This window comes from Catharus ustulatus, chromosome 8, assembly GCF_009819885.2.
Source record: "Catharus ustulatus isolate bCatUst1 chromosome 8, bCatUst1.pri.v2, whole genome shotgun sequence".
Classification (NCBI taxonomy): domain Eukaryota; kingdom Metazoa; phylum Chordata; class Aves; order Passeriformes; family Turdidae; genus Catharus; species Catharus ustulatus.
This window is the reverse complement of record NC_046228.1, coordinates 2,572,835-2,592,983: the sequence shown is the minus strand read 5'-3', so window position 1 is coordinate 2,592,983 and position 20,149 is coordinate 2,572,835. Positions and strand designations below refer to the sequence as shown.

The 20,149-nt window shown below is 42.0% G+C and overlaps 1 protein-coding gene across 2 annotated transcripts in view; it reads left to right on the top strand.

Moving 5' to 3' along the window:
• The window catches only part of DOCK1 (dedicator of cytokinesis 1), a 246,904-nt gene that overhangs the window by 14,596 nt on the left and 212,159 nt on the right, over positions 1-20,149 (top strand). The window contains exons 2-12 of one of the 2 annotated variants that reach the window (XM_033065521.1): positions 5,131-5,214; positions 5,920-5,960; positions 7,705-7,760; positions 9,192-9,288; positions 12,106-12,254; positions 15,273-15,408; positions 16,172-16,329; positions 17,019-17,100; positions 17,775-17,910; positions 18,194-18,266; positions 20,012-20,091. In XM_033065521.1, the coding sequence (XP_032921412.1) occupies positions 5,131-5,214; positions 5,920-5,960; positions 7,705-7,760; positions 9,192-9,288; positions 12,106-12,254; positions 15,273-15,408; positions 16,172-16,329; positions 17,019-17,100; positions 17,775-17,910; positions 18,194-18,266; positions 20,012-20,091 (1,092 nt within the window). Of the gene's footprint in view, positions 1-5,130; positions 5,215-5,919; positions 5,961-7,704; positions 7,761-9,191; positions 9,289-12,105; positions 12,255-15,272; positions 15,409-16,171; positions 16,330-17,018; positions 17,101-17,774; positions 17,911-18,193; positions 18,267-19,948; positions 20,092-20,149 lie in introns of both variants that reach the window. The other variant, XM_033065520.1, reaches the window with a different exon arrangement.

The window sequence follows — 20,149 nt, the reverse complement described above, 5'->3', positions numbered from 1 at the left end:
GCCACCTCCAGTCCTTCCTTGGGTACCTGCAGGGATGGGGACTCCAAACCTCCCTGGGCAGCCCCTGCCAAGGCCCAGCCACCTTTTCCATGGAGAAATTCCTCCTGGTGTCCAACATTTCCTCTCCCTGTCCCTTTCCCTGGGAGCAGAGCCTGACCCAACCTGGCTGTTCCCTCCTGTCAGGGAGTTGTGCAGAGCCACAAGGTCCCCCTGAGCCTCCTTTTCTCCAGGTTTGATTTCTTTCTGTATTTTTAATTAGTGCAGAAAGGACAAGTGAGCATCTTGTTTTGCTCTACCATGGTTCTCATCACGGTGGTTGTACCTGGGGAAGGCACCAAGCCTCAAGTTCGGATTGTTCTGCATTTCTGAAGTTTCCTCAGTTTATTCATTAATTCATGTTGGGTAGTGAGTGATGAGACACCAGATGTGATGCAGAATGCTGTGAAACCTGAGGTGTCTGCTGGTGCTTCAGAAAGCTTGGTGGCCCTTCACTCTTGGTGTCCTCACTTTGGGAGAGGGATTGCAGGGCTGGGATTGCAGGCTGGAATTGCAGGCTGAGGACTTCCAGACTCTGCTTTAGAATTCTCTCACATATTCCCTGTGTACTCATGGAGGAGTTTCCAGGTGAGCCATTGTGTGTTTCTGAATTTGCTGCTCACAGAGGGCAGGAGTGAAGGGAGCTGTCTCACCTTTGTAAGGGAAACTGGTGATAAATCCTTTCTATCTACTTGAACTTGTGGGATTTAGGCTAATCCTGTGATGAAAGTCACATTTGTGGATTGAATCAATAAGATTAGAGCATCACTGGGCAGGAGGAACCTCAAGCTGGATTTTCTCCTTTAGCTTGGTGGTAGCTGTTCAGATGTAAGAATTTCTCCAGGTTTCTCCTCTCTTCAGGAAATTAATTTTTTGGGAATAACAGAATAATTAAAATATTGAAAAAGAACTCTGCATCAAGTTTAGTGAGACAAGGAATGACAAAACCCAAAGTGAGGGCAAGAGGATCTACCCTTGATTAATGAACACATGAAATAATTTTCTTTAACAGTTCTCAGGTGCAACTCCTGGGTCAAACTGCTTTGTTTCATTTTGCTTTTCCATTAGCCTCAGGTGTAAAAATTAGAAACTCCTCTGGGTGAGTAGCAGAGCACTGAGAAATCTGCTCGAATACTCAAATCAACCATTTTCATTTTAGGGAAAATAGGAAAACCTTCAGGTGTCTTTTAATACCAGAGAATTTACAAAAGCCTTTGCTTTCACCTCTGCAATTTGTCTGCTTTTATTGAAAAAACTCAGTTATGGTTTAGGGATTTTTTTTTTTAAAGGCAGTATAAAAGAAAGCTGGTAATGTGTAAGTGTAGTTTGGTTTCTTTCAGGAGTTTAGAATGATTAATACAGCCTGTAAAGCAAAGTAATACCAGGGAACATTACTCTGTAACATCTTTATGGTATGTTAAGATATCTCACCTTTTGTACAGTCAGAAAAAAAGCTTTTTCACTATAAACTGGTGTTACCTTTGTTTGCTTTTTCTTTTTTTTTCTCCCCCTTCTAGTGTTGGCCTCCTCATTTTTGTGATGTGTGCAGATTGAGTGCAGCTCACAGAGGAGTTTGTTTTGTGTTCTTGCATGGTGAAAGGGGGCCTGGTGCAATTCCTGTAATGTCCTGTTCATCATTCCTTCTTTTATCAACTCTTAGAGTTGAAAACATGCCTCTTTCTGTGCCCACACTTAATCCTTTGCTTTTGGGACTCTCATGTGGGTGTTGGATTTTTATAAATTAAGCAAAACATACTTTAGTTCAAAAAAAACCCCCAAAAATGAAAAGTTTTAAAATATTTTAAATGGTAGCTCAGGATAACAGTTGATGAGACAAAATGCAAACACATCAGTTTCATGCTCTACTCCTCCAAACTTTGGCTTTTCCTTTAATTAAAGCCTTGTTGTTTGCTCCAATCAAACATTTTCTGTCACAGCATCTTTTTGATGTCACAGTGCATAAGAAAAATTGCTGTGAGGAGGAGTTACCTGCTGCCTTGCAGGGGAGTTTGTGGTGCAGTTCAAGCCTTGCTTTGTAATCACAGGGGTGGAATGCACTTTATAGTTATTTTGGTTGTTTCCTTCATGATCTGTCAATGCTGTTGGAAACCAGAAATGTGATTTATTTTCTCTTGCAGACATATTTTTCACACATATATGTATGTTTTTAAAGATAAATCACCCCTCCCTGGCTCCTCAGTCAGCTGAGGTCAGTGGGAGCTGTGGAGGGCAGTAATTACAATTTGATGGCTGTTTGTCATCTTCTGTCAGAAGAATTGGTCATTACTGCAGCTCCTGGTGCCTGGCCTGCCTTGTTGTGACAGACACCAGTTTTAGCACTCCTGGGCATAAATTTTAGTGCCTTTTATTCATAACTGCCTTTGATCCTGAGTGTTATTCTGCTTAAATGTTGGAAAATGCTCAGCTGAAGTGTGAATTGAGTACAGGAGTGGTTTTTAATCTGTTAAAATGCAAATTTTTCCTGGCTGGGATGTCTGGTGTGAGTCAGTGAAGCTGCCTGGCAGGGTCCTGGAGGTGGGAGACTGTCCTTGGATTCATTTTTGGATGTGTGAACATCCCAGGGGCCCCTTGGTTGAGCTGTGAGCATTGAAGGGATCTGAGTAAACACCCCAAGGATGGATTTTTGTGTTGCACTGCAGCTGTACAAGTTTGGAGGAGTTAGGGCTGAAAATGAGAATATTTCTGGGGAGTGTTTCCCAGCAGACTCTCCCACGTGCTCTGTGTTCACACTGTCATCATCCCCCTGTTCAGAGCAGTTAAAAATGCTCATTTTTGTTCCTGTGTTTCTCAGAGCCCCCTCCTGCAGAGTAGCATTTCTGGCTTTCAGATATCCTGTGCCAGATACCTGGGAGGGAGGGCTCATCTGTCTCTAATAATGGTAAAAAATTAATGAAAACATTAAAACACAAATAACTTGGCTTGTTTTGATGTTAATAGAAACTGGTACTTTCTAAATTTTCATTTAAATCCTGGTGATATTGGTCTCTGCAGTGCACCTGACCTTTATTCTTTTTACCCTGTAGTGTCTTTTTATTCCATGAATCATCTTCCACTTTATACAGTGTTTTCCAAACTGCTTTTCCATGACCCTTTCTGCTTGTACACTCAGATTTATTTATTTACCTGTAAACTCCAAAGTCTGTCAAGCCAGAGGAATTCTGCAGAGGAAAGGACCCAGCCAGCCTGGATGGATTATGTGTTGGTGATCCAGGGGATTAATTTATGTGTTGGTGATCCAGGGGGGATAATTTATTTATTGGTGATCCAGGAGATTATTTATTTATTGGTCATCCAGGGGATGATTTAGGTATTGGTGATCCAGGGAATGATTTAGGTGTTGGTGATCCAGAGGATAATTTATGTATTGTTGATCCAGGGGATTATTTATTTATTGGTCATCCAGGGGATGATTTAGGTGTTGGTGATCCAGAGGATAATTCATGTATTGGTGGTCCAGGGGGTTATTTATTTATTGGTGATCCAGGATATTATTTATTGGTGGTCCAGGGGATGATTTATTTATTGGTGAGCTGGAATCCCAGGAGTTCTGGGGAGAACAAGCACTAATTCCTGCAGGCAGCAGTGGCCTCTGTGCCCCATCCTTGTGCTGTGATGTTCCCACTGGGTGAACTCTGGGATAAACTGATTATCAGTTTTGGGCTCAGAGCAGTTTTTTGTCCAGTTCCCAGCTCTCACAGATGTAATTTGTGGTGCTGTCTCCTGTGTGACACAGGAGATGAGCTGGCCAGGTAAGGCAGGTGTTTGCTGGGTCCCACCTCTCATTGCTTCTGTTTATAATTTTGTATTTGAATTTTATCATTTTGTATTTATTATAATAACACTATATTTTAATTTTATATTTGAATGTATAACTCTGCCATAGGCTCTGAATTTGAGGGGTTTTTTGGAAGTGCTTTGTCAGCTGTAATGAGTGTGGATTGTGTTGTGGATGCTCTGTGAATTCTTGGTGTGAAAATTTCCTGTGAGAACCACATGTCCCTTATCCAGGTCATTCTGTTCCAATAAAACATCCCTGAGTCCTGCCCTGGAAACTGAGGCAGAAAGAAAAACAGTGATCATCTGAGGGGTGGTGGGAACTTGGGAGGTAATTATTATATTTTAAAAATGCTTTTATTTCCTGAAGAGTTACAACAAACAGTGAGAAATTCTGATTTTCAGGTATTGATCCTTGCTGGAGGGAGTAGCTGCAGTTGTAAAATGAGGAAGAAACTTCTGTGGGTCCACCTTGAGTGAAGTTCTTTAATTTCAGTCTTGTGCAATATTTCAGTCTGTCTTCAGTCATGAGGACCCTTATTGATATTGGAAGTTTTTTTTCTCCCTCAGAAAGTTTACTCCATAAAAAACTTAAAAATTTGGCTTTGGGAGTTGTAACTGTTTTGTTTTTCAGATCATGGGTATTTTTTTCCCAACCACACCTGGTTTGTAGCATTCTTTGTCAGATGGATTTGTGAATATTGCCAATCTCAAGAGTGTCCAGATTTTCTTTTGGGAGTGGCAGGGAGGAGTGGTCTTGGAATTCTGCTTGATTTATTGTAGTTTATTGTGCACTGGGCTGGTGCAGTTGCCTCTGGCTCTCAGAAATTCTGAAATCATATTTTTCAACATCCTATGCATGCAGTAAATGAATGAAGTGACTGAGAAATCATCCTTTAATGTTAGTGTGGCAATTTGAGTTTTCTAAAGACACTTTGTGAGTTTTCTGTGTGCTGAGCTGACAGGGGAAGACAGAGCAGTTCTTTGTAGAAGTGCCTAAAATTGACACAAAGTGCTGTGCAAGGCTGGCAAATACAACAAAAATTGAGTGTATTGCCATGAAGAAGCAAAGCATTATAAACAGAGTGAGGGACAGCTTTAGAAAGTGAACTTGTGGGTTTTAAAATTTTGTTACAAAGGGAAATATTAATGGGTTTGAGAACTTGGCTGAATTTTTTTTTTCAGCCAAGAACTTTAAAAAATATTTTTTTACTAAAAGATTCAGAATGGCTCTAACAAGTAATAAAAGCATTGGAATTGTGCCTTGCCTGTTCTAACAGCAGTGTTCTCTCTCTCCAGCTCTCTACAACTACGATGCCAGGGGACCAGATGAACTTTCCTTACAGATTGGTGACACTGTGCACATACTGGAAACCTATGAGGGTGAGATGGCAAAAATCAAATTGGAAAACAGGATTTTTTATTTTTTTTTGGAGGAATTCCTTTTCTGTTTGTGACAAGGAATTCTCATGCTATCAAGTGATGAACTGGAGGTTGAAGAAAATGGAAACACTGGTTGGTGAGCTGGTGAATAAGAACTGGATTTTCTGGGGAGGAAGAATTTTCACAGAACTGGGTTTGTATGGATCAGTTGTAGCATCTCCCCCACATCAGAGAAATGAGAGATACTTTTTGGGTACCCTTGGGTAATGCAAAAGAACCTGCTGCTACAAGAGGTTTAATCTGAATTTGAAAGTCACCTGGGCCCTGAATTATTGATGTGTCTCTTCTGAGATGGGTGCCTGAGTTAGTGCTGTGCACTGATTTCAGCCTTTCCCAGACACCTCTTTTGATGTGAAACTCTGCAAACATCACCTGTACCAAAGTCTTTCCTCCCTGATCCTTGTACAAGGGAATTTCAATGCTGAGTTTGATAATCAACACGATGTGGAGATTGTTCTCTCCATTATCACTCTGATTTTTATACCTTCCAGGATATTAAACCTATGGAAAATTGAAATTCATGTGGGATGTGCAGGGCTGAAGCATGATCAGAAACCACCTGATGATGCTGTAGAGCTGGGAGGGAGCAGCTGGGAGGTGCCAGAAATGAACTTTTTTGTGCTTTTCCCCTTTTATCTCCCCTAGGTTGGTACAGGGGTTATACACTACGGAAGAAATCCAAGAAGGTGAGTGTTCCAGAGGGTGATCCTCATTTTTCTCTTGGAATAAGATGGATTTTGGCATTGGGTGTGTGTTTGATGGAGCTGGATCCCAGGTGGCCTCAGCCTCTGGTCAGTGTAAATATTTCAAGTTAATAAAAACTTTATTTAGCAAAACTCTGGGCTCCAAAGGAAGGATTTGGAGCTGCTGGAGAGAGTCCAGAGCAGGATGAGCAGAGGGATGGAGCAGCTCTGCTGGGAGAACAATCCCAACAAGAGCTGGAGAAGGGAAAGTTTGAGGTGACCTCATTGTGCCTGAAGGAGCTACAGGAGAGATGGAGAGAGATGGGACAAGGACAACAACAAGGACAAGGGGGAGTGGCTTTAAGCTGAAGGAAGGGGATTTAAATGGGATTTGGGGCAGGAGTTGTTCCTTGGGAGGGTGGGAAAGGTTGGGATGGAATTCCCAGATTTACTGTGGCTGTTCCTGGATCCCTGGCAGTGCCCAAGGCCAGGTTGGACATTGGGGTTGGACACTGGAGACAGTGGGAGGTGTCCCTGCCATGGCAGGAGTGGAACTGGATGGGCTTTAAGGACCCTTCCAAACCAGGCTGTTTTATTTCTGTGATCCCAGTTTTTGTAGTTGAAAGGTAAATCAGTCATTAAATCCTGACATGCATCTCTTTGTGCAGTAACTGCTGCACCAAACCTTTCCTCAGTAAAAAGTTCAGCCCTTGGGTCTGTTCAGAGGCTGACGCTGCTGATGTTAAATTCTGGGTTCCTGGTGAAAAGTTGCAGCTTGGAGAGGGATATGGAGCCTGACATTGGGAATTTTCATTTGTCCCCTTTGGAGAGAGGAGGAGGCTTCTCCTGCAGTGGAATTTCAGTGTGCACCAAGGGCTGCATTTACAGCAACTTTTCTGAAATGAAAAGAGAGGAAACCACACAAATACTGGTTGTAGCATTGTGTTTTATTTTTTGAGCCTTTTACTTCATAGTGGTAATTAAACAAAATTAAACTTCAGGGTTTGCTGCTTTTTTCACTGAAACACTGCAAATTCTATGTTTGCCTCCAGAGGTGTGTGTTTAGTTGTTTCCATGTCCAAAAGTCCAGAGTTGGGTTGTTCATCCCACCCATTTCCTTACCAGGCCTGCGTTTTTATTCTATTTTTGTCCTTGCCTTTTTTTTGTGTGCATGTGAACACATTGAATTTCTTACCAGCCATATTTCATGAACGTGCTTTTTACAGTCTCAGAAGCAATTAGACATTTTTCTTGCCTTAAATTATTTCCATGTGTTGCTGCATTTGTCTGACTGCCACTAAATTTAGTGGTTTTAAAACATTTTTTAAACTGGGGTAAAAAGTCACATGCCCATGCATTATTTCCCCCAGTGGCTTCCCAAGAATTTCTATTATTGGATCCCCACATGATTAGAGAACTGAACTTCTGCCTTGAAGTGTGAGATGGTGGAATTTGCTTTATCAGCCTGACTTGGATTCTTTTAAAAACATTGTTTTGTTTCTGGCATCTTAGTTAATCTGGAATATTTTTTCAGAGAAGCTCTAAGGTTGCAATAACATCTTGAAAGGACAGGCAATGCAAAAATTCAATGTATATTAAAAAAGTCCTAAACCCAGCTCTTGTGATGCTTGAGGATGTGAATGGCTCTGCACACCCAGCAGTGTTCTGGCACATTTTAGGAATAAACACAATATGTAGTGTGCAGCTGGTTAAATAACAATTTTTTTCTTTTCCCTCCCTCTCCAAGGGCATATTCCCTGCCTCCTATATCCATCTTAAGGAAGCAATTGTTGAAGGCAAAGGGTGAGTTGGATTTGAAAAGAACAAAACTCTCTTTTTTCTGTGTTATTTACATTTCAGTGCATTAGCAGGTAACTTACACTTGTTTCCAGGTCCTTACTGAGAAGTTGTTTTGTGATTTTCCTGTTCTCTCCCTGGTGTGTGGAATAGTTTGAGCTGTATTTGTTGTTCAGCAGCTCTTCAGATCCTTATGTATCAAATCAGCTTTGCTGGGCATGCAGGTAAAAGTCTCTCACAAGAATATAAAATTTGAGTTAAAAACCAGGGAAAAAATCGCAACCTAATCCCAGAGGAAAAAGGAGGTGGAGTGAAATTAATAAATCATTACCCAGGTATGAAATGGAGTGAAACAGGATTAAAATGTTTTATTCCTTTGTGCCTGATTTATTTTTATACTCTGTTAAATATGTAAATGATCAAACTACTAATCATGAGGCTGCTGCATAATGACATCTTCCTTGCTGATTGCAAAACTGCCTTGAAGGACCCTACTGCTGCAATATTCAAAGATCTGGCTGGTGTTTCTTACCTTTGTGGCACCTCATTTTAAAACAAATCATACAGAAACTTCCTGGTGGTGAATGGAATCTTAATTTTGAAAAAAGAGAACAATTAAGGAGGATTATGGTGGTGTTGTAGGTTGAGCACATCTGGTTTTTATCTTGGTTGTTTCTTGTGAAATAAGTCAGTAATGAATTTTGTAATGAGGTGTGCGCTGGAATCCTTGGGAGTGCAGGAATGAGGAGAGGGTGGGAAAAATTCTCAAGGGTATGGAGGGACAGAATAAGAGGGGATGGCCTTAAACTGAAGGAGAACAGGGCTGGGTGGGATTTTGGGCAGGAATTGTTTCCTGGCTGGGATGGAATTCCCAGATTTGCTGTGGCTGCCCCTGGATCCCTGGCAGTGCCCAAGGCCAGGTTGGACATTGGGGACAGTGGGAGGTGTCCCTGCCGTGGCAGGGGTGGAACAAGATCTTTGATCCAGCCTAAACCATTCCATGATTGCATAATCTGAACACATCAAGATACTTTTCATGTGGTGTGGCTTTACTGATGTCCAGTGCTTCAATAGCTAAAACTGTCTTATTTTTGATAATAAACTTATAACAAGTGATGTTAGTTCCACCCCAGTTCAGTTCCCTTTGGAAATGAGCAGTTCTTCCTAAGGAATTATTCTAGATCAGGTGATTTACATTTGATATCAGCATAAATTTCCTCAGAGGCTGCTCTGTGCAGTGGTGGTGTCACCATTCCTGGAATTGCTCAGGTACTGTGGATGTGGCGCTTGGGGACATGGGTTAGTGTGACCAAAGTGATGCTGGCAACACTCAATGACCTTAAATCTCCTTTCAAACCTTTACAATTCTGTGGTTCTTCATCCCCACTGAAATTGCTGATTAATCCAGCTCTTTTTTTTTTAACCCTTCCTCTTCAGGCAGCACGAGACAGTGATCCCCAACGAGCTGCCCCTGATCCAGGAGGTCACCACCACGCTGAGGGAATGGTCCAGCATCTGGAGACAGCTCTATGTGGTAAGGACAGCTCAGGAGAGGTCACACTGCCAGCCTGGCATGGCAGGAGTGCTGCTGGTGAGAAACAGGGAGGAACTGCTGCTTGTGAAGGAGCTCTTCATGAATTTCCACCTCTGTTGTTGTTTCTGAAGGCTCCTTTCAGTGCTGAAGTCCATGTAACATCATTTCTGTTCATGCACAAATCTCAGGTTTTTTCTCCTTGTTAAAGCACAACTCTTGCCTGTTTTATCAAATCTTTTTTCCCATGTGTAGAATCAGGTTGTTTTTGAGTGTTGCCTTGATCTAGCAATAATTTGTTGAGTAGTTACAATCCGTTTTTTTTGTGCAGATTATATTATAAAAAATGTTTGATTTGTTGGGCAATGATTTGTTGAACAGTTACAATCCCTTTTTTGTGCAGATTATATTATAGAAACTATGTTTGATTTGTTGAGCAGTTACAATCCCTTTTTTGTGTAGATTATATTATAGAAAATATGTTTGATTTGTTGGGCAATGATTTGTTGAACAGTTACAATCCTTTTTTTGTGTGGATTATATTATAGAAAATATGTTTGATTTTTAAGGTTTATACACATTTAGAGTAATTTAGCCTGTAATTTTATTAAAGAAATTAAATTATTTTCAGGCTGTTTCTTAAAGCTTCTGATCTCTGTAATGAAATAATTGAGTATTTAATGTTGGATTTGAGGGTGTAAATTGAAAGCTTTATAAAATTATCAGTGTAGGCCTTTTACCTCTCAGTATTCCTTTATGTAAAGTTGATTGTTCCCAGATTTTAACACCTCACCTTTCATACTTGTTTATTTTGATATGCTAAGATTTCAACCACGTAAGAATGTACTCTTAGACATTTGTGGTGATAATTATTGATAGTCTGAGATGGGGAGATACAAAAACAGAGGTGAAAGTGCACATAAATAAGAATTCAAACATATGTTGAAAAGTGCAGCTGAGATGTAAAGCAAGGCTTGCTGTGGGATTTCAGGTCCACACTTGTGATGCTCTCATTGTGCAAGGTCACTGTAACAAGATAATGGGAACATGAAAATTCCTTTATTTAAAGCAGGGTTTAATGCAGTCTCTGTTTGCCATAAATATGTTTGAAATCTTGTATCATAAAAGTGCAAGCTGTGTAATGAAGACACCGAGTGGTAATGAAGACGTTTGTGCTGACTAATGTGGCTTTTAATCACACCCATGAAAATAAAGATTAGGAGTAAGAGCGTAATGGAAATGATGTAGTGTGGCAATAGAGAAGATGAAGGATAATATCTTCTATGAAAAGAAACAGATTATGTAATAAAGAGAGAGCTTGAAGGAGTTGGAATAGCAGGGAGTTTGTGTGGGGAGGAGCAGAGTCTCAGGAGGGAGCAGCTTTGCCCTTGGTTCCACTGCTGTGGAATCCCAGAATGGTTTGGGTTGGAAGGGACCTAAATCCCACCCAGTGCCACCCCTGCCATGGGCAGGGACAAATTCCACTGTCCCAGGTGCTCCAAGCCCTGCCCAGCCTGGCCTTGGGCACTGCCAGGGTGGGAAATGGGGTTGGGGCTTGGAGCAGCCTGGGACAGGGGAATTTGTCCCTGCCCATGGGACTGGTTTGGCTTTAAGGTCCCTCCCAAGCCATTCCATCCTATGATTCCATGTTCAACAGTACTTCCGTGCTTTGCTGATAATTTTGAATCCAAATCAAGGGTGATTTGGTTTACTGGAATGAATTGGTTTCAGATTGGGCAGACTTGAGGATATTCCATGCTGTCCTATCTTGCATGACAAAACCCATTAAGCTGCCACATTTATGCCTTGATTCAGTTTCTGGTTTGTTTGAATCTTGAATGGATGTTCAGTTTTTGTTTGCAGAGAGCAGGGGATGTGGAATGTTTCCCATCTCTCTGGTTTATGATTGCCTGCAGCCTTGAAAATCAGGAACCTCTTCCCCATTTGGATTTGTCTGTATTTAGCTCCCAGCCATATGTGCCTGTTGTGTCTTTCTCTGCTACATTTAAAGCTTTTAATAATGGGTATTTTCTCTCTGTGAAGGTTCTCCCACTATAATCAAGCCAGCTTTTGGATAATCTGAACAGACTGAAGTCTTTAAGTTTCACAGTTAGATATCCTTTTCCCAGAGTCTTGGAGTCATTATGTTCTTTTCCTGCATCTTCTGCAGTTTTTCCTTGGGTTTTTTCTAAAGTGGAGAATTTTATTGCAATTAAATAATTATTTCTAGCTTAGCTGAGTGTTGCCAAGGAAAGTTTGTGTATGCTGCAGGCAGTATTTAATATCCACAGTTCTGAGCTTTATAAACAGTTGAGGTATTTCACTTCCTATCTTTCCTGGTGTTTCACTGTCCTTTAAAAGTTACCTGTGGACTTGTATGGCACTGATGTGCACAATGAGGGAGTTTCAAGTGTTGTTGTGGAGGTTTAAAGAGGGAGAGAAAGCATTCTCCCATCTGTTGCACAACTTGAGCCTCTTGCTGTTAAAATGCACTATTTTCAGTCCTGCTCTGCTCAGTGCAGAGGGTCACTGAACAAAGCTGCCCTGGGAATCAATAGAAGGACATTTTCCCTTGGATGCCTGAAAACAGCATGACCCAGGTTTGAAGGGAACATAAACCCAAGCATTTCCACTCATTTATCTCCTTAAGGCTGAGTGCAGCACTGAGAATATTCAGTGTTCTGTGCTGTAACAAGTTAGGCTCCTGTTTCAGAGCTACTGTAACCTTCCCCTTTCAATTCCTGTTTATAATTGCAATTTATCCTGTGTATTCCCAAACCTTCCAGCCTGATTTCTCTCCCATTTTCCCCCCCAAAACAGCAGGACAACAGGGAGATGTTCCGCAGTGTCCGGCACATGATTTACGACCTGATCGAGTGGAGATCCCAAATCCTCTCTGGGACCCTGCCCCAGGATGAGCTCAAGGAACTGAAAAAGAAAGTGACTGCCAAAATTGATTATGGCAACAGGTTTGTGAACAGCACTTTGCAAGTTTTTCCTGCCTGAAACCAGCTCAGCCTGTGTAAGACACATCAGCTGTCAGTGGATTCTTGGATTCTTTCTTTGCCTGGAGTTGTAGATGAGATGTTTGTGTATTCACACTTCTGTTACAGCAAGATAAAGATTGAAGTGGAGGCAGCATCTTGAAAGTATAATATGTAAAGTGGAATCCATCTCTCTCTCTCGATGGTATCATCAATTTGGTGATGGTATGAAGCTGTAATTTTTTAAGGCCAATTCAAAAGTGCAAGTGTTGCCTGCCTTGAAAATAGAATTTTAAACTCCACTTGCTTCTGCAGCACCAACAGTTGTCACCCTCTGAGCACCACCAGCTGCCTGTGCCCTCGAGTCACTCAGCTGTAATGTGATGTTGAAGGATTTGGCTCAGAAGCACCATTTAGCTCATGGTTCCTCTCCTTCCACAGCATCCAGCTGGTAGCACAAGATGAACAGGGAGATTTCATAAAAGAAAGGAGCTATTTAGCACAAGAGACTGGAAGTTGGGAAGGAAATATTGACCCAAAAAGCAGTGCAGGTTGCATGTGTTGGATATCTTAGTGATTCAGATGTGTTCTCTCCCCAGATGGTTGGCTGGGTTTAAAGACAATTTTTGTAAATGCAAGTTTTAGATGATAACTCGTCTATAAAATTGTGATTTTGCATTTTGAGCAAAAATGAGAAGTCAAATCTTACTCCTCATCATTTGGAGGAGTGTTTTGAATACAGAGAGACAATGTTGTGCTCCCTTCAGTCCCACCATTGTGTGGGATTGTTGTCCTGCACACCTGGGGAGTGGAAAAGTTTGCACCAACCCAGTGTTTAAATGCTTTGTGATGCAAATATCTCTTATTTCAGCTATTTTTGTTTAATTCCTTAAGAACTGCCAAATTTGCAGTATTTCTGCTTGTGTACTTTACCAGCAAAAGCTGTGATTAAAAAAAAAAAAATTCAAACAATAATCAGTAACTGCCTTCAGTCAGTAATTATCATTTGTAATCTGAGATCTGGACAGTGGTACCTCTGCAGACAATTAACCAGATGTTTTTGGGATTACTTCTTTGGCTACTGGATTTCACCATCTGCCCTAGAAGTTGGTAAAAGTTGCTCTGAATAACCTCCAGATGCTCAGCCTTCAAATCCAGTGGAACATCCTGTGCTGTGCTTTGTGTTTGTAATGTTCTGATGGACTAATTAAGTGATCAGAATGTTCTCTGGGGAGTGCAGGAGGGAGGTGAATGTGAACTTGTGAGTAAATCCTCAGCACTGAAAGGTAACATATGTTCCTAATAAAACCCTACATTCACTTGTGCCTGAAAGGAGCATGAATGGGGATTTTAGGATCCAGACAGAATGATTTCATTATCTGCTTTATATATCTACTTTTTTGAGGTCCCAGCCCAAATAATTCTAAATGTTTTCTGTCCTTATGCTAACTTTTCCTGACTTGTGAAACTGATTTGTAAATAAGTTTTTTTCCTTCTATAAATACAGACAGAAGTTTTGCAGCATGTTGTCAGAATAACTGAGGAAGCAAAAATGGCCTTAAGAATCTGTATTTTTAATATCTTTCTGGAATTGGGTCAGGTAATTTTGTTATGAAAACACTTTTTGTTCAGTTGCAAATATCTGTAACTGGGACATTTAGGAAAAAAAATCAGATTTTTTCTCAAGCATAATTTGCAAGTTAAAGGCTAAAACAAAGGAGTTGAATCAAAGGAGGGTTTGCTGTGAGTCCTTTGACAGCCTCTGCAAACATTGGTGTGTTGTAGGCTGGGTTATGAGACTTCCCCTAAATTTCTGAGCTTCTCCCCTGGCCCAGGCAGTTCCTACCATGGAAGGGCTCTGACAGTTCCAGTGCTCTCTGGGTGTTTCTGCTGCTGTGGCTGCTGTCCAGGGAACAGTAGTAGGGAGGAAGAAAACAACTTTGGCTTCTTTTCTGTTTGCTTTCAGTGATGAAACCATTTTCTCACCAGAAAATTCATCTGGGAGGGAGATGTTCTGGGGATGCTAGAGAGTTTTGTAGTAGCTGGGTGCAGCTCCAGAGCAGAGCTGTAAAATCTGCTGCCTTGAGTGATCTTTGTCTCCCCTGCAATTAATGCAGTGCAGTTAATTGGAGGGGTTTGGGTGTTGACCCCACTCAAGGGTTTCACACTTCCAGGTGTGGGAGGGGTGAGGAGGAATCCTCCAAGTCCATGGAAATACCTCTGTGTGCCACAGCTCCTGTTTCCACATCCTTGCAGGTTATGCCCAGAAGGAATTTACTTTCAGCTAAATCATGAACCCCTGTGTGACTTATCAGACACAGCAAACTTGATTTAAGCTCATTGATCAAACATATTTCAACTCTGAAGTCAGAGCAGCTCCACCAGGAGAGCTGACAGGACACATTTATTGGGGTGGAGGTGCCAAGGGCAGTCCTGGGGAAGGGATCTGATTTTTTAACTCTTGGTACTGCTGCCAGCAATGTGGAGAAATGTTGTGCAAGGTTTTTCCTGAGCCTGGATTTGATTGTGGCAGAAAGCTTCCTCTCTGCAGAAGGTGATTATGGATGTTCACACCCTGCTGACAGAGATCTGGCTCCTGCTTTAAAAAAAGGAAACAACTTCTGCCTGCTCTTGTGGGGTGTGGGTAAAACATGAATTTGCAGTTGGAGGGGGTGGAGTGGGAGACATGAGCTGTGTGTGGTGGGACTTGGTTGTTCAGACTGTTGGATAAATCAGAGGAGGAGACCAAGTCTGTGGCAAATTTATTTGCTTAAGAAATTACATCCCCAGCTGTTGTGCTGCTTCATTTCCATCAGTTCTCCCTGTGCTGTGGGAATAAGTGACTTGGATCTCCAGGGTTGGTGACATGTTAAATTGCATTATCATGTCTCAAATAATTTCTTTTCCATCACGTCAGGTGTGTGAGTTGAACACTTGGCAGGTGGTTTTTAGGCATTCCTTTGAGCACTGTTAATCCACAAACATATTTTCTGTCTTGTTCAGAATTCTGGATTTAGATCTGGTGGTTAGAGATGAAGATGGCAACATTTTGGACCCAGAGCAGACCAGCACCATCAGCCTTTTCAGAGCACATGAAATTGCTTCCAAGCAAGTGGAGGAGAGGCTGCAGGAGGAAAAAGTAAGAGACTCTGTGGCTTTTCCCTGTGAAACACAAGGCTGTAAACTAATTGGATGACTGTTACTTTTAGCACTGGTAATGAGGGATTTGATGTGTTTATGAAGAATTATCAGGCTTAAACATTTTGTAAGAATTTTTATGTCTTAGGCTTTTTTTTTTCCACCCTTGGAAGGGTTTAGTAGAATTTATGATTCAGACCTGTAGAAATAAATCAACTGCATTTGTAGGTTGATATCAGAGGTGCATGTGAGAAGTTTGTAAGGTAGGTTGTCAGAGTTTCTATTTGAGAATCACAAAGAATAAAATCCTATTCTTATGTGTGGTTTCTTTATGCCAATCCTAAAAACTTGCTGAAATAAAAGGGGAAATTTAAAGCCCTTCTCAGTCTTGAATTGTCAGCACCTTTGCAGTTCAAAATCTTTAATTTAAAAAAGAAAAACTTTTCTGTTTCCTTTTTTGTTGTGTTCCTGGATTTTTTTTCAGGTATATTTGAGGCTCTGTTTTTTTCTCTATTTGTCTCTCTCTATTTAATAAGTGAAGAGATCTTTTTCTTTTTTTTTTTAACATTTTCCTTATGGTGTGGCACTTCAAGACAGATCCAGAAAATGCTGTCTGTCATAAAACTTAACAGAAAAAAAGATCACAGGAGCAGACACTCAATGAAAACCTCATCCTCTTCTTTCTGGAATGTTTTAGAGAAGTTTTCTAGCAGTTGGGTGTCTGTTAAGCTAAGTTAAACTTTTATTTTGTTCTTGAATTGCAGTCTCAGAAGCAGAACATTGATATCAACAGACAAGCCAAGTTTGCTGCCACTCCTTCATTTGCTTTGTTTGTAAATTTAAAGAACGTTGTGTGTAAAATAGGAGAAGATGCTGAAGTGCTGATGTCTCTGTATGACCCACTGGAGTCCAAATTCATCAGGTCAGTGCCATTTTTATCTCTGCTTACTCAGGGATGGTAGTCAGGGAGTTTTGGGGCTTAGCAAAGTCAAATTGCTGTGAAAGGCAGGTCCCTTCACTTGGGGCACGTTTCAGGGTCGTGCTGTGCTTGTGGTTCCCCAAGAGCAGATGGAAATTCAGAGGTGAACACACCTGCAAGGGCTGTGACCCTGCTGAGCTGCACAGTCCCCACACTTGGTTGCTGAGAAGCTGCTTTCTGTATAAAAATTGTGTGCACTAAGGGAAATGCCAGCTCTCTGCTCAGTATTTGTTTCCTTAGGATAAGGAGATTGTGTTGGAAAGTCTCCTGTAAATTCTGAAGTTGATTTTATCTGCTTATATTAAAGGGCATTCAGTGATAGGATATGGGGGAATGGCTTTGAGCTGAAAGAGGGTAGGTTTGGATGGGATATTAGGAAGAAATCCTTTCCTGGGAGGGTGGTGAGGCACTGGCATGGGTTTCCCAGGGAGGTTGTAGATTCCCAATCCCTGGCAGTGTCCAAGGCTGGATTGGAGGGGCTTGGAGCAGCCTGGGACAGTGGGAAGTGTCCCTACCATGGCAGCAGGGGGTGGAATGGGATGATCTTTATGATCCCTTCCAGCCCAAAGCATTCTGTGGTTCTGTTGCTTTATGATTTAAACCAAAAGTCTTCAAAATATTGTTCTTTTCAGTGAGAACTACCTGGTGAGGTGGTCGAGCTGTGGCCTCCCCAAGGACATTGACAGACTGCACAACCTGAGAGCTGTGTTCACTGTGAGTGTGCCCTGAGAGCCTGGCAGCCACACAGAGGGGACAATGGGCTGGGTGTGACAGTGTGGGGCACCCCTGCAGGGTGGGGAACAGCTGGAGAGGGGCTCCAGGACAAGGAGGTGGGTGGGATTTGGAAAGGAATTGTTCCCTGAGAGGGTGGGGAGGGGTTGGCACAGGGTGCCCAGAGAATCTGTGGCTGCCCCATGATCCCTGGCAGTGTCCAAGGTCAGGTTGGAGCAGCCTGGGCTAGTGGAAGGTGTCCCTGCTCATTGCTGGGCTGGAACAAGATGATTTTTGAGGTCCCTTTGTGTCCCTACTCATTGCTGGGCTGGAACAAGATGATTTTTGAGGTCCCTTCCATCCCAAACCATTCCATGATTCTGTGCTACCAAAGCCTCACATGAGACATTTCTCTTAAGTGGCTGCTAAATATTCTCAACACCTGGGAAAAGCCAAAGTGGATTTTTGAACTTTTAACTTACTAGAAATGGTTTGGCCTTCGAAGGAATTAGTTGACACAGAACTCCAGTAAGATGTTCAAACACTTACTCTACTCCAAGGGCCCTTTTTGTTAGAGCGCAACAAAGGCAAATCCTGAGCAGCAAACCCTCTGCCTACTGAAATGGAACTGAAAATCCAACTACCAGAAAGCAACCTGGTGTTATTGCTGTTGGTAGGACCTGGGCAGCAAGGACCTGAAGAGGGAGAAGATCAGTTTTGTGTGTCAGATCGTGCGCGTGGGCAGGATGGAGCTGCGCGACAACAACACCAGGAAGCTGACGTCGGGGCTGCGCAGACCCTTCGGGGTGGCAGGTACCTCTGGGGGGCACCTCCCCACCTCCTGTTCCCTTCTTCCATGGAAATTGGGTGCTGGAGCTGCTGTGGGGTTGTATAAACCCAGAGTTGTTGCTGTATCCTGTACCTTACAGGGTTTGTGTTAGCAGAGACGCCACAGCACTGTTATTCCATAGAAAATTCTGAAATCCCACAGTTGGTAATTCCATCCCTCTCTGAGTCACTGTTGCTTCAATTCCCCAAGGGGTTCCCTCTTCCCACGTTGCTCAGTTCATTGAGTGCCCTTGGTTTGTCTTTGCAGTGATGGATGTTACTGACATCATTAATGGGAGGGTTGATGATGAGGACAAGCAGCACTTCATCCCGTTCCAGCCGTAAGTAGGGAACAGCTGCAAGAGCAAGCAGGAGTGAAAAAAACAGGATTTTACCTTTGATTTTTAAAAAAAACCCAATATTTTAAGTTAATTTACTTCTATGATATGTTTTCTCCTGTGTAAGATAATTTGCCATTAACTGCAACAGTGATATCCCCAGAAACTTTGGGATTTTTTGAGTTTAAAGCATGCATTCCTACTTTTGCAGCTTTGTTTTCTTTTTGTTTCAAGATGTCAGGGGGAGAATGTGTAAAATTAAAGTTTGTTCATTGCTGGTTTAACTCTGCCTGAGATCAACAGAGATCATGTTCCATCCATAGATCCCAAGTTTTTACTTCTGTGGAGTGAGGAAAGGTAGAAGGGATAAGGCAAATTTTCATCAAGTATGGATGCTTAATTTTCCCATTGTGGGAAATGCTGGACTGCCATCTGTTCCAAAAGGCAAAACATAGTTATGGGAGCTAAATTCCTTGATTAATACACTAATGGATATTCAGATGGGCTTTTAATGATATTTAAAAAAAACCAAAAAAACTTGATATAATAAAATCTTAAATTAACTTTGTTTATGAAATAGAGATAATTCAGGAAGCCTTTGTGGTTTGAAGGTGTGGGGCTGGTGAGAGGACTGCAGTGTGCAGGTCCTGCAGGGCTGGGGGCTGTTAATGACAAAAGCACAATTCCATTTTTCAAGGAAAACAGAATTTGGGGAGGAGAAGGATATGTTTATTGCGTGGTAAACAACAGCAAAGTTGTTTTTCAGCCAGTGTGGAAGTAGGCAATGAAAATGAACCTTTCAGAGGGGGTGCTAATGGAACATCCAGTTTTCTGCTCCATTAGCACTGGTTCATTTTTCCTGTTACATATACACAGAGCTTTAAAAAGATGCACAATGTGATTTTTACTTTTTCCCCTGTAATAAATGAAAACATTCTCCTGAAAAAGCCCATCCCAAAGGATATGAATAAGGTGGAAACAAACACAGGGTGAACACTGGTGTTATTTCCAATGTAGACTTGGGCTGTGTATATGAGACACATTTTCTCCTCATCCCATGCTTTGTTTCTGTTGTACCACATGCAATTCTGTTTTCATATCTTTGTTTGTATTCATTCACTGGCCACACGTGGCTGTCAAAAGCACTTGGCAAGATTTACTTCAGTGCCACCTAATGCTGCTGTTTATTTATTGTCCCCATCTTCTCATTTGTTCACCATATTTGGGTTGTCTGCTCTTCTCCTCCTTTTCCCTGTGAGATTGATGGGGCTTTTCCTTCAAGCACTCCACCTGTGGAATGACAGAGGTGACCCTGGAGGTGTTGCAGGGCCAGTCTGCTATAAATAAATCTATATATATATATTTCAATATTTATATAAAAGAGAGCTGCCTGTGTGGGTTTTCACTTCTTCCCTGGGGACTCTCAGGTGGGAGATGTCCCCCTGCTCCCTGAGGGAGCAGAGCCCTCACAGGTGTGCTGGACTCTCTGTGGTAGATCAGCGTTCTTCTGATTAATGATCTCCCTCTGTCTTTCTTGTTACCTTTCCTGTCCTTTGTCCTGCGTTGACTAATAAATGCTCTTTGTCACAACTGTGATACAATCTTTTGTGTTCCCTTGTCACTGTGACTTCTGGTTTTCTGTGGCCCTTTGTCTCCTGGTGTTGGTCGTCATGTGCATCCTCCAGGCTAGCGTTGGATGACGCCATTCGACACAAGCAGCTGAACATATCATCCCGTTTTTCACCCAGGGTGGCAGGGGAGAATGATTTCCTGCAGACTGTTATAAACAAAGTGATTGCTGCTAAAGAAGTCAACCACAAGGGTCAGGGTAGGTACTGCTCTTTGCTCTGTGTGGTGACGGGTTTCATTTTGGAGTTGAACGATTG